General features: G+C 34.9%; 1 protein-coding gene across 1 annotated transcript in view; it reads left to right on the top strand.

Annotated features, from left to right (window-relative positions):
* The window catches only part of CFAP47 (cilia and flagella associated protein 47), a 259,426-nt gene that overhangs the window by 84,015 nt on the left and 160,924 nt on the right, over nt 1-14,487 (top strand). Inside the window, 4 exon segments of the mRNA XM_042809679.1 lie at nt 5,466-5,563; nt 5,819-5,935; nt 11,571-11,705; nt 12,223-12,335. Of these exon segments, the coding sequence (XP_042665613.1) occupies nt 5,466-5,563; nt 5,819-5,935; nt 11,571-11,705; nt 12,223-12,335 (463 nt within the window).

Below are 14,487 nucleotides of genomic sequence, written 5' to 3' on the forward strand. Positions count from 1 at the left end.
AAGACACATTTGTTTACTATGACAGTGTCTGAGAATATGTATCTTAAATATGCACTAGTTTATGCTTTTTTTCCCTCACTTACCAAAAAGGTACTTTTCTGAGCAAGGTTTCTGTTTTTAGTTGTTTATTCCTACTAAAATTGAGTAATTATGTTTAGTAACACAATTATGTTAGAGGATTAGCTAGCAGGTATTCTGCTAGATCAGTTGTAATTAGAAAAAATACTTTACCTTTTCTAATTTATTCATTATTTTTGAGCTAAGTTCAGTGATATTTGAAGGGTTAAACAACAAAAACACTTGTAAATATTTAACTAGACAAAATTAGGAAAATATTATTATTTTTTTTTTTAAATGCTCTGATTTTCTTACATTATAATGCTGTAGTTTAAGAAATGTTTTTCACAGAATGTGTTTCCATATGGCGAAGCCATTTTTGTGAGGCATAGTGAACTGGATTGAGGTGATCCAGGTTAAAAAGTAAACAATCCAGGTTATAAAGTAAATAATTGTTTTGCCAGCCAGCTTTGTTCCCATGCGCACTTTGCTGCCGCACAGAGAATTGTAGCAACGTGAAAGAAATGATTAGTAAGACAGAAAAATCTATATAGGTGCTAGTGACAATTGATATTACTACATTGCTTATTTTTGAAAGAACTGCAAGAAATTTACCAAGAAGTTGAGATGAAATTATTTTTTCTTACATTAGAAATTAGAAAAATTGAGTTTAAGAAGTTAGTTTAAATTAATAGTGACCCAATTCAGATGTTAAGCTGCATATTAGCTGTGCTCTATTTCTACTGTAGATTACAGAGAGAGATTATACATTTCGTTAGCTTTCATAATTGGTGTCTCTCCCTTCAGATTTACCAAAGACACTTAAACCCTGAGTTTTCAGTTTGAGAAAATGGAGTTTCAGTTAAACTGTAGGAAAAAATTAAATCTGACACAGTGAAATCTTTCTTTTTCCTTTATACATTTATAATTGATTATTTTCATTTAGATCTGAAAACTTATTGTAAAATGAAGTTTACATTCTAAACTGCTTTTAAGGATTTTTTTTTTTTTTTTTTTTTACTGGAAGTAAATTTCATGGATATTTAGAATAGAAATTATATTCAATTTTCTTTCTCTTCTTATTAATGAAATAACTACAATAAAGGAAACTCCATGTAAGTCTAAATTGAATTTAGTTAAACTTCGTTCAGAAAGACAGAGGCTTTAGGTCATCATTTTAAATAACTTTTTCTTCTGTGGAATGTTCTAGAAGAAATCCGATGTTTTTAGGAGAATGAAAGAGAGTAATCATCTTAATTTTTAAGAAAGTTCTTTTACTTAAACAATTAGAGATGAAGTTCTACCAATGAAAGTAAACAAAATAACCCCTTAGGGCTATCTGGAAGGAAAGAGACTGCTTAAGAACTGTGAAATTATAATTAATGCATTATATAACATATTTTATGTAATTTTTAATTCATAATATTTCACAGAATGACAGAATGGCCCGGGTTGGAAGGGACCTCAAGGATCATGAATCTCCAACCCCCTGCCACATGCAGGGCCAACAACCTCCCCATTCAATACCAGACCAGGCTGCCCAGGGCTCCATCCAAGCTGGCCTTGAACACCTCCAGGGATGGGGCATCCACAACCTCTCTGGGCAGCCTGTTCCAGCACCTCACCACTCTCATAGTAAAGAACTTCCCCCTGACATCCAACATAAACCTCCCCTCCCTCAACTTAAAACCATTTCCCCTTGTCCTGCTGTTATCTACCCTTGTAAAGAGTTGACTCCCCTTCTGTTTGTAGGCTCCCTTTAAGTACTGGAAGGCTGCACTGAGGCCACCCCACAGCCTTCTTTTCTCCAGGGTGAACAAGCCCAGCTCCCTCAGCCTGTCTTCATAGGGGAGGTGCTCCAGGAAGAGTATTGCAGGTAGAACTGTGCAGCCACTGGCTTTCAAACTCAGTAACCTCTTGATCTTTTCTTTCATTGAAATCATATTTGAAGTCACTTTGGAGCAGGAATAGGAAAACATAACGCTGCAGAAAGCTCAAACTAAAGTATTCAGTGTCACAGAGTTAATTTAATTGAGATGAGTTTGCATACACATATTAGTAAGCCTGTGCAGCCTGTTCTATACTTTCTCAGCAAAGCTACATGTGTATGCAAAGTGTCTGCAAACAGTTGTTGTGAAGTGTTAGATGTTTAAGTTTTTCCAAGTGCTGAGGCATCTGTATTCTCTAAATGAATAAAAGAACTAAGAAATACATTTGCTTAGAATTGTGCCAGGAGTTTGTCATAGGTTGAATTAGCTTTTTATATTTGTAAATAGCTAGTAATGATCTAATTACTTTCCTACTGAATGTTCTGATGCATTCTTTTTTTCACTGTTGTAGTGTTTGTTTTAGCAGTTAAAAATAATAACTAGCACCCTGTGTTGAAGTATGTTGCAGGAATAGTATCACAGCTGTAGTGCTTTGAAAGTTAGACCAAATGTCTTTATTCCCACATTAGTTAATGTGAGCATGAAGCAAAATAAACAACTTTTCCAGTTGACTGCTATTACAAGCAGTGGGTCATAAGATTGTTTTAGATGTATAGTGTTTTTCTTGAGATAGCACAATTTTCTCTTTGTTCCATAAATGGCAGCGTTGCTTTCTGAAGTCAGAGTCTCAGCAGGACCGTTATGAGCCAGCACCCCCTACTGCAAAGCATATGGACATCAAAATTTTACTTCTGGATATTCTTGAACTATCTTTTAAAATGCTTTAAGAACTTCAGTCTTCTATGACATACAGAGTCAAAGTCTGATAAAATTCTATTGTGTGCTAGTTAGAATAGAAGAATGGCTTGGGTTGGAAGGGACCTTAAGGATCATCAAGCTCCAACCCCCTAGCTCACTTTATGAAAGCAAATACTTTAAAAATGGACTTTCCTGGAATTACTTTTTTTGTTTGAGATTGTTATTTGATATCCTTACTTTGCATTAATATAGGATTCCATCTGAACACACTAACAATCTAATCATCATTAACTCTAATGATTTCTACTATGGTTATTTTGTTTCATCTATTTGACTCTTGGCTAGTTTCATTCTTTAGTTTTGAGCATAATACATACAGCACCTGTAGAACAATTTTATAAACTTACAACTAATCTATCTGCTACAAATAAAGAGTTCCATGGCCACCTGTAGTTAACAATGGGTACTTATTTGCAAATTTGATTTAACCAAACTTCTTGGGATTAAATGTGCTGATAGTGACATACTGTGATCTGACAATATCAGCATCATCTCTAGCTTCTTCCTTGCCACCAGAGGCAGTTTTGCATCTAAAACAAAACTAAAACTCGAAACTAAAATATCTAAAACAAAACTAGGTACAGGCAACTGAGGAGATATAAACTCAAAGTGTTAGTAGAAGAAAGCCATTCTGAATATTCACAGTGTATTCAGTGCTATGTAAAATGGTTACCACTCTGTCTTAAGATCTGGATTTTTTTTCTTGTTGGAATGCTAATAGATTTGTGGCCTGGCTTTTGAACAATAACGAACTTGATTACATCAGCATTGCCAACATATAGAGATATTTAGGAGTGAGTAAAGTTTGCTAAGTTACAAAATTCAGTGACTTTCAAGTTACAGCAGCCTGCTTGCTTTCCTAGTCAGTGTGGGTTTGGTGGTTGCTGTTCATGAAGAATAAAACGTACTCCCAAAATACTGCCTCAAGTTTAAAATCCTTAATAACACTAAGTGAAGCTAATATCTACAGGATAGGATCTCGTAGTCTGTGAGAGCAAAAAATTAAGCATTCTTGATCTCTGAATTGAACCACTGTATTCTAAATACATAGAGATTCTATACTTTGATTCTTTCTTGGACTTTCATTTAGTTTACAGGATTTTTTCTGTAGAGTTTTTTAAAACATGCACAATTTGTACCTCTTTTTCATAGGCAATGTCTTGTAGAACACAGCTCTTTATAAGGACAGACTTGAAATAAAATTCTGAAATGTGTAACATGATAAAACATTTTATGCTTCTGTTGTTTTACATTATTTCTGTGTCACTTACTGTAGTCTCCAAATTCTTTTTCTAATGAAGACAGTGGACTGTTCTTAACATCTTTCTACTACTGTCATAGTATCTCAGTCTTACCAACTCTTTTTAGTGGTAACATTTTTGAAAAAAGACATTTCTGTGTATTATAAAATTAATATCTGTGTGTAGTACATAACATGTCAGTTCATCCTGGATTCCATAATGTATTGGTAGCTATTTTTCAATCTAGGAAGCTTCAAGGTTGGTAAATTGTAATTGGTACGTTGGCTGAATGTATAGTGAAACTAAAGCTATCTGAATTATCTTGTGTGAGAAGCACGATCCCAGACTATTTGTAAACCTTGCTGGTGACTGAAATCCATAGTGTTCCCTAAATTTGTAAGCTCAGACTTTAAACAGTAGGGAAAACAAAGGAAATTAAAGATTAACTATTTGTGGTGGAAGTTAGAAGAAGGTGCAGATAACTGATTGAAGAAGTTGTGACGCAGTTCTTGAGTATTTGTTACCAGATTATTAAAAAAAAAACAATAATGATCTTCTCCTCTGTGTTCATGCTTTAAAAACTGCGTATTATCTGGAGTGCAAAGTACCAGTAATTGTGTGATTAAAAACATTTAGTTATTAGTAAGTCAGTAGCTTTTTTCAGAGATCATCACAAGTTTCAATCATATTTTTGAAGAGTTTTTTGAAGTTGAGAGTTTTGAAATGAACATTTCAAATGACTATTCTTCCTGTGGTTTGTTATTGTTACACAGTGTTGTGCACTGTTTAAATGCTGTGATAAATGTAAGATATAGACTGCTTCAAATAAAAGTACTTATTTACTTTCTTTACTTTAATCAATTTTATTTTAAACAAATATATTAGAAATAATTTTAAAAAAATTGTAACCTCGTGAAGCATAAGCCCTGAAAACCCAAACATAGAAGTAATGACCTATGCTGAAGGTCAAACTATTAGCTTTGATTGACATTGAGTTTTTAAGTGACAAACAACTTAATATGACCTTGAATATGACCTTCTGACTTAAATGTTGCAACTGAAAATGATTCCTGTGTATTTTTGTTAGTTTCAGTAGCTGTGTATGAACCTTATGTCTATAAAAATAGAAATAATTTACATGCTTAGGTACCTACATTTGCAGCTAAGTTAATGTTATCTACTTTCCCTCCAGTTGTAATGAATACTCTAAAATCAGTAGCAGAGTGTGAGAGTAAAATTTAATGGCTCTGGAAATTTATGCCTGGAAACTTCTACATCTGAACATGGCATAAGTCCTTTTTCTGTTATTTCCTCTAATCAGTTGTTTCAGAAAGTCATCTTATTTACCCAGAATAAAATTAGTCATCTCAGAAGAGAGATCAGGAGAGACCTAATTCAACCTACTCTGTCTTTAAACTAGGTAAAGTACCACTGATGAGGTGGATAGTAAATTTTGACCGGGATCTTCTAGATGGTCTGGTATTGGCAGCACAGATAGCAGCTTACTGTCCATTCTTGGTAAGAACTCTTCTTAATATCTTGCAAGTTTTATCTAGAGCCCAATATTAATGTAAGTTCGTTTGGAAATGTTGGCTTCTATATAGGGAGTATAGAATCATTATTTCAGTATTTCTTTTTCCCTTCTCTAGGTATATTCTCTATTGATAATTTTAGTTTAAAACTTAGATCTTATGGATTTCTGAAAGACTGAAAATGCAAACATTGTAGTTCTGCTCTGTAGAATATGAAAAGTTTAAATTCTGTCTTCCCTAGATTGCTTCTCACTTTGTAAGGATGTATACTTATCCAAGGACTCCTGCACATTTTCTACACAACTGTTTGATACTTGTGAATGCTATGCATGCAGTCAGCCTGACTATAGACGTAAAGGTAAATATTTTTGTCTGATCAGTACTTATATACTTTTTTATTATTTTTTACATTTATGATAACAGTGTATATGAAATTGAGATGAGATTTTACTAAATTAGTTTTATTTCATGTTATACTATATGATGGAAACCAAAATATTTCTTCATATAAATATATTTAATTACAAGTAATTTCCATAATTTCTTGATTTGTAAAACTGTAAATGTATAACTAGCTGGATAAAAAAAGATTAAGTCAGTTCGGGCATTGTAAATCACAAAATGACAGAATGAGATGCCTTTATTGTTAACATTCTAAGGCAACATAGAAAAAATATACTGAAGATCTAACATAATGCAGTTGAACATTAAAAAAATGATAAATTCTATAAATGTTTGGTGGCACTTAGGTCTCTTTCTAAATCATAATGACTCATAAGAATTCTTTCACAGCTTTTATACGCGAGTAAGTCAGTAACTTTGGGCTGCTGGTGTGAGTAACGCTAATCCATCAGACTCTGGAGTCCTTTATTAGAATCACTTTTATATGTTTGGTAGCACCTCACAAATCTCTTTTCTCCCATTGGCCTACAGTCAATATTATATATATGATGCCCTTCAGATATGTTAGATACCATTTTTTGTTGTACGTAAAACTAGTTTTGTCCAGCTCCAAATCTGTATTTCTTTAAGTTGCTGACTGCAAGCTCTTTACAGTCATGGCTGCTGCCAGTACCATGCAAATGCAAAAGTAAAACCAATTAGCCAGAGACATCTCATCTATTAAAGATATTGACATCACAGCTAAACCAAGTGAAAAAAGACTGATCTTGTAAGCTAGTCAAGAAAATTTAGAGGAAGCTTGTCAAATGCTTGTACTGAGGCCTTGTAAATTCAGTACAAAACTTACGGCCTGTAATTAACTGTTGCAAGGCTGTATTAAAAGACTACACTCTTACAGGGACTCACATTTTTATCTTTTATATTCTGCTTGTATGTATTATTTACTGGAGTACTGGCTATTTAAAATGTCTGATTCACTGTCACATTTTCTCTTTTGCTCCCTTATTGATTAAAAATACTATCCTTACCAAAATTAGTAAAAACTAAAAAAAAGTCTCATCTCTCTCTTGATTTGATGAATGGAGCAGCTTCCATCATGAGTAAACTGAATGTCAGGGACTGTGCTGGGCTGGGGTGAGAGTGAAACATATTGAGCTTGTTAGAATTCCAGAAGACATAATGGAATGCACGTAGCATTTACCTGCACATAAGGAAACTTTCCAAAGGAATAAATAGCATTAGAAGTCAGGGCTAAAGTTGCTGTGTGAACAAAGTTATGAAGGAAGCTCAATTACAACTTCTTTTTTTCCTTCCATTTGATTAGCAGGGCAAAGCTAACCCTATTATTTTCCAGTTGCACTAGCTGTTTTTTTATTCCCACCTCCTGATACATATATGCTGTTATAAATGGCCTTACTATGCCATATAAATTTGTTTGCTAAACCAAGAAAATTGACTGTTTCACAGACTTATGACTGGCAGGAACCGTAAAAAGATAATCTGTATGCAGTCTTCAAAATAAAGGCATGCTTTGGTTCATCTTTTAATAATAAAAGCAGGCAGAAGCTGATACCTCATAAGAAAAAGATGGAAGATCTCCAGGACATGCACCTTAATGCACTTAGTGTCTTTTCAGATACAGTGTAATAATATAATAAGTTCACCACATTTTTCAGGTATTCATGTTCTTATAGATGGGAAAGTTCTTTGTACAGATTAAGAACTTAAACAAGGCTATATAATCAGTCAATAGTAGACATTCAAGGTGTGCATTTTAATTGTAGCTAAGACATGTTCTGCAATCAAAATATTCTGGAATGGAAAAACAGTAGAGAATATAAGAAATACTTTGTGCATAGATTTACCAGAATTCATACATGTTTTTCAAAGAGTACTTCAGAAATTTCTTATTCTCCAGCAATAAAAGCAACTAAATACATGCATCTTCCTGCTGAAAGTGTCCTAATTTGGGATTATTTTTGATACTCTTGTTTCTTAGATTTAGCAAATTAAAGTGTTCTAACAGTATTGGCAAAATTTTTGACTATCAAGCAAAGATGCTGACATGTCAGAGGTAACTTAAACTTAACTACTCTCATAGCCTGGAGGGCACCCTAGTCCTGTCTGCCCTTTAGTTTTCCCCAGGGACAATCCCAGCTGTCCAGGCCCTCGTGTCACCTCAGGGCAGTTGCAGCACAGCCTGGCTCCAGCTCTCTCAGCTTTGCCCTGCCCCACCATGGGCCTACCCATGTACTATGGCGCAGCCAGGCCTTGGCCTGGTCCCATCCCCAGGGAGGTGTGCACTGCTAGGATTGGGACTGCTCTTGGCTGGCCTGCTTCTGGTGGAGTGGTGGTATGGAACAGGCTGTCCTCTCCTCTGGAGCTGTTATATTTCATTTGGCTCCCTGTTGTGGAGAGAACAGCTGCCTCTTGTGCCTTGGCATCTACCTGTGCCTTCAATTTATCTCCCAAGTTTGTAAGAATTACAGTTTCATTGATCTTTCTACATTTGTGTGTTCTTACCAAGATTCTTTCATTCAAGACACCAATCATCTTTTTACAGCATGATATGTCATGATCTGGAGCAGCAAGAGAAAAACTGCTAAGTTCACTCATTATAATTCCTTACTTTTATTTTCACTTCTGTAGTAGATGAAGGGTACCTTCTGACAAATTGGAAAAAAATAAGGAGAAAAAAAAGCTTTTCCTACACTAGGAAAGCTGTGTTAGAGAGACTCCTTACATTTTTAAACTTAGAAACCAGTCTATTCTGAAATTTTCTGATTTGAAATTCAGAATGGTTTGCACCCATCTGTGACCATGAAAGAGCATCATATTTTCCCACTTCTATGTCAAGTGTAGGTTCATTCTTGTCAGAGAAATTGTGATGGGAATGCTGTTTTGATGACTGTACAGAAATGAAGCAAAACTTGTGAGCTTTAACTATTTTCCTTAATGTACTCTAGAATCTTTGAAAAACCAAAGAATTGTTTGTTGCATTGGGCAAGAGTGCAGTAGGCTGATGGATGTGAATGTTATTTCAAATGCTTGGCGTTACTGCACTTATTTGCAATGTACCCATTAAGAAAACTTAGCTTATGCACTTTTTTCCTGCTTCTCTCTCAGGTACACAGATCATAAGTAGAACAGTGTTCTCTTAAGCTGCCTTTACTGTTTTTACACTGATTTTAAGGGAGACTATACATGTGCTTGGAAGAGAAAGTAGACAGAAGTCTTGTGTGGTTCAGCTAGTCTTGTACACAGGATGGGAAAATACTGAAGTCTATGTGTACTTACCTTCTAAGTGTCTGCATTTAACCATCAGTTTGTAGCCACCATTGGAGAAGACGATCTAAGCAGTACTTTTTGGCCAATGTTATGAACTACTAGTCTGCACTTAGTTTCTTCATGTAAAACTTTTTCTTTGGATGTTTGCTTTAAACTAACGAGTTCTTTTATGTCATGTTGGAAGTGGGTGTCTCCATTGGAGTTTGAAATTTTTGCCCAAAATTTCAAATCCTTAGTGCATTAATTTCCAGTATCTGAGAAATTATGTCAATGGAAAGACCACTTTATATTTGCCCAATTTCTTATACCTTTCACACTAGCAATTGCTCTGTTGGCAGAGGCAGATTAGGGATGTTCCTAGGGGATCCGTAAGTGTTCAGATCATGCGGATTCTTCTTCAGTGTTGTTACAGCTGCTTTTGTGTTCTGATGCTGAAATATATATATATATATATATATTTTTTTTTTATACCTATGGGAGGAATTAACCTTGTTAATTAAGTTCTTCTTGTTACAGAAGAAGAGCCTTTCTGCAAAACTTGAAGATAGACCCATTCTTGTTCTGTCCTTTGAAAGCGATATTTTCTTTTTCGCACAGTCTTATTTCTTCTTGAACTTTTAGAGAGTTGAGTTAGCTGGTTCTTAGAAGTGCTGGACTATGTTCTCTAATATAAAACTTTCAGTAACTCCGAGGAAATAAACAAACCAACAAAAAAGCAACCCTAACTCAGAGAGTTATGGTGATAGTGGAAATTTCTAAATATCTCTCCTACTTTCCAAAAATAGTCGAGAAGTGGCAAAAAAGTTTTCTCCATTTTCCAGCCTGTGTGACTAATACAAGTAATTTCTTTTCCTCAACTCTTCATTGCTATTTACAATGCAGAGTAGTAGTAGTTATAAAAAAAATTATGAGAATGAAATATTTAGTTTGATTTCAAGGTTTCTGTTGGGAATTCGCATAGGTATGGTTCTTCCCTTTGAGTTGCTTTATTGAGCTGACTGTTTTAGGCTTATTATTTAGCACTTTTCAGGACATCCTCATTTTCTGTTTGATGTCTTGAGGGTAAGTTTCAGAAATTGCAAAAAATTAACAGTTTGTTTTTAGTCTTGATTTGTTGTTAATCTTCTCCATACTATTACATCTGCTGTCATCTGGCAGATTTCAGTTAGACTTGCCCTTATTCTAGTATGACTGCTTCATATTCTTTTCAATATTCATAGGTTGCTTTTCAACCTACGTTACAAGCCTTCTTTATAAAACTCTGCTTGTGGGAATGCATAGAGCCTTTTTCAAAGTATTACTGTATTAAATGAGCCTCAGTTATATAAGGAATTCAAATAAAATGTCTCAAATGAAAAAGGGCACCTTTTAGAGGGTTTACATGCTAATGCAGTGGTTTGATGTTTAAATCTTTGCTCAAGTGTATGCATTTTTCCTTAGGACATGATATTTAATTTAGGAGAGAATTTGGACAGGATTGTGAAAGTTTATGGGCAACATTATTATAACATTCTAAGATTCTATGTAAGAAGTTTAAAAATAGTTAATTTAATTAGCTTGATTTAGGAATTTGTTTGAATTGGTGGCTAGGTATTTTCTGCCTGTATTTTTCGTGGGAAGACACTTCCATTTTCTTTATTTGATCAGACTTAATGAAAAGTTCATGTGATAGTGGAAGAGTTACTATTTCTCTCAACGGTGAGACAATAAAGACACTGAAGACTAAGACTTTGACGTGCTCTACATTTGCCATTTAAATTCATTTTTCTAAATCAAATATTTAAGATTCAGTAATCCTGTATATAGCAATTTGGCATTTGCAGAAATTTGCAGTAATCCTTTGTTAGTTGGATTGTGTTCATACAGAGTTGCAAAACTGTACTTAGCAGTACTTGGGATGGCATTTTACATAGTAAGCTGAAAGATTAAAAAATCTTTTTTAAAAGATAAAAATACGTGTTTCAGTTAATGGGTTTTGCTTGCTTTTTTTATTATCCTTCACTAAATAATAAAATAAACATGTTTTTTTGCTGAAGTGCGAGGAAAAAAGGTAGGTCTAATTTTTAGCATAGGTTTATGAGCAGAGCAGGTCAGTGTCCTTCAAGAAATAGTATTTTTGTACACTGACAAGATTGTTATTCATATGAGCTCTGAGCCTATATCAGTTACTAATAGGTTGCAAATATTTGTACGGTAAGAATTTATCTTAATTTTTTTGTTCTGCATCTTTTTGTCTTTATAAACTGTCAGGCAAATTTTAACTTAATATGTGGTTGTTATTTCTTGTATGTTTTCAATACTAGGCCACTGATATCTGTGATCCAAACCCAATCATGATGCTTATTCTGTGTGTCTACCTATTTGAAAACCTTCCTCACTACTTACCTACGAAGACTATAGGATTTACAGGTGCTCTCCATGCAACTGTTGTTAAACAGGTACTGATACTACTGAATTTAGATTTGTAGAAGCATCAAGTTATAACGTGCTGTATATTATTATATTCTGTAAATACCACAACGAAGAAATGAGTTTCATGTAATTTTGCTACTAAATGTAGAAGAGGAAAGAATTGTTTCTTTTTCTTTTTTTTCTCTTCAGGATTGGGATCCTGACTTCTTGTTGCTGTTTTAATCCTTTGCTTGTGAGCACAGAAAAAATCTATAAATTTAAGACTTTTTTCTGAGATAAAGATATAAGAGAATCAGAGATTAACAGTTGGCATTGGCATGCAGTGTACAATGCAAAAAAAGTACTCAGAAAAATTGAGGTCTAAAAGTATGTGGGATGTCTGCACTGCTTAGGGAGAAAAGTGATCTGCCTAGTAGTTTGAAGTACTGTCTTCTTATTTTGTGATATCCTTCATTCATATTTTGAAAGGTAGCTCCGGAATTGGTTTTTATGTTTTAAAAATTGAATGAAAATATGATGATTTTGTTGTTATTCTTGTGATAGATTCGTCTGAAAAACCCGAGCATTAAAACTTTGGCATACACTGCTACTCTTGTAGGAAGAGATGCTGATGATTTTTCATTGCCTGAAGGAAACACTGTAATCATTACCCCTAAGTAAGTAATGAGTTTTTAGTGCTATAAGAGCCAGACGAATCACAGAATGGGATTTATAGGACCATAAAACCATAGGATTGCTCGCATTGGAAAAGACCTTAAAGATCACTGAGTCGAACCACAACCTGACCATACTACCCTGACTCTAACAGCCCTCTGCTAAATCATGTCCCTGAGCACCACATCCAAATGGTTTTTAAACACATCCAGAGATGGTGACTCAACCACCTCCCTGGGGTTCCAACAACCCTGCTTAACAACCCTTTCTGTAAAGAAGTTTTTCCTGATATCCAAACAAAATCTCCCCTGGCTCAACTTGAGGCCATCTCCCCTTGTCCTGTTGCCTGTCACCAGTAAGACCAACACCACTCTTGCTGCATTCACCTTTCAGGTATTTGAAGAGAGCAATAATTGAAGAGTGCACGTCTCCCTTCAACCTCCTTTTCCCCAGACTAAACAGCCCAATTCCTTCAGCCTGTCCTTGTAGGGCATATTCTCCAAGCCCTTCACAAGCCTTGTTGCCTTCTTTGGACCTGCTCCAGCACCTTCATGTCCTTTCTGTACTGAGATGCCCAAAACTGAACACAGTACTCGAGATGAGGCCTCACCAATGCTGAGTACATTGCAGAGGCAGGATGACTTCCCTAGTCCTGCTCACCACACCACTTCTGACACAAGCCAAGATGCCACTCATGAGGTTAAATTTAATTTTGGGAAAACATTAGATTAACATTTTTAGTAGGAGAAATACTCAAAATATGTGTCTGTGTTTTCTTTTTTGTTTACTCCATACATTATGCTTTTCCTGTGCAATAGGACTTATGACCAGATATAGCAATATCACTACTTGTGTAAGTATTGAAGTTGTAATGGTATAGAAGGGTATATATAGAAGTGACCTTGGCAGCCTGTTGAGAGTTTTTAAGTTTATACTGCAAGTCCATTGAAGATACAGCTTTGCAGGTGAAATGGAATGGAGGCTGTAAAATGGAAAGCAAAGGTCAGCATTTTAATGAAATAAGCCACAAAGAAGAAAAACTTGTCAATAGTATTGTTAAATTCAAAATTCAACACAAACACAGTACTCTTAAACGTTGATCAACTTTTCAGTATTAAATAGGTTGACTATTATAAATATATGCAGGAGGAAAAGTGAATAATGTTGTGTTGGTGAGTTGTGGGGCTGATTTGCGTCATAAAATCATAGAATAGCTTGGGTTGGATGGGACCCCAAGAGTCATCAAGTTACAGCCCCCCTGCCACAAGCAAGGCCACTAACCTCCAGGGAAGTTTCATTTTTTCTTAGCATTTTTTTTTCAAATAAGAATTAACAGAAAAATGTAATGTCAAAAAATGTCACGTATTTCTCTGAATGGTCTCTGAATACTGTGGCTGTTTTTCACTTCATCTTGCATGTTGAAGGCTTGGAGATTCTCCTGATATTCCTCAAAATATTTTTAAGATATTACTTTTGTGTTCACCACAATCCAGTTCTCAGATCCCAAGGCAGTTTTCAGTAAGAATTTTATTTTCTTCTGTGTTCATCATATGACAGAATTAGAAGACCTCCTGGAATGTTTCCTTGATAGCAATAGTAATCTAGGGACAAATTATGTCACTACTGCCATCAAATTATAGCACTTATGCCCTCACAGTAATCGTTCAACTTACTTGAGAGGATTTATGAATTGAGTTCACTTGAAAAAGCAGCTGTTCTTACCACAGTTGTGAAATAAATGTAAATTAACATGATGCCAATAAACACATGGCTTGCTGATCTCTGTTACAAGTCCTTTGCCTCACCACTTACCTGTGATTGTGTACTCACAGTACGTAATGGGCATATTTCACACACCATCAGTAGTTTGCATGTGCTTTAGAATTCCCAGTTGGCAGAAGACCGATAAATGACACAGATTTTTTCTGCACTTCTATATTTAAATTCTCTCTCTTTTTTTTTTTTTTTCCCCTCAGGCTGCTCATATGCTACTAATCATTTAATAGGGAAGGCTGATGTGGGGTGGGGAGAGGTTTTGTTTTGACTTTAATATTTGTTATCTCTTCCAGAAAAACAACAAACAAGTCTGTACATTACAAATACAACTTTTTCCCATATATGTTTTAATTAGTTCCTCTGAAGAATTATTTGAAT

The sequence above is a fragment of the Centrocercus urophasianus genome, unplaced genomic scaffold (genome assembly GCF_019232065.1).
Source record: "Centrocercus urophasianus isolate 14NV4802_14NV808 unplaced genomic scaffold, USGS_Curo_1.0 seq_12, whole genome shotgun sequence".
In the NCBI taxonomy this organism is placed as follows: Eukaryota; Metazoa; Chordata; class Aves; order Galliformes; family Phasianidae; genus Centrocercus; species Centrocercus urophasianus.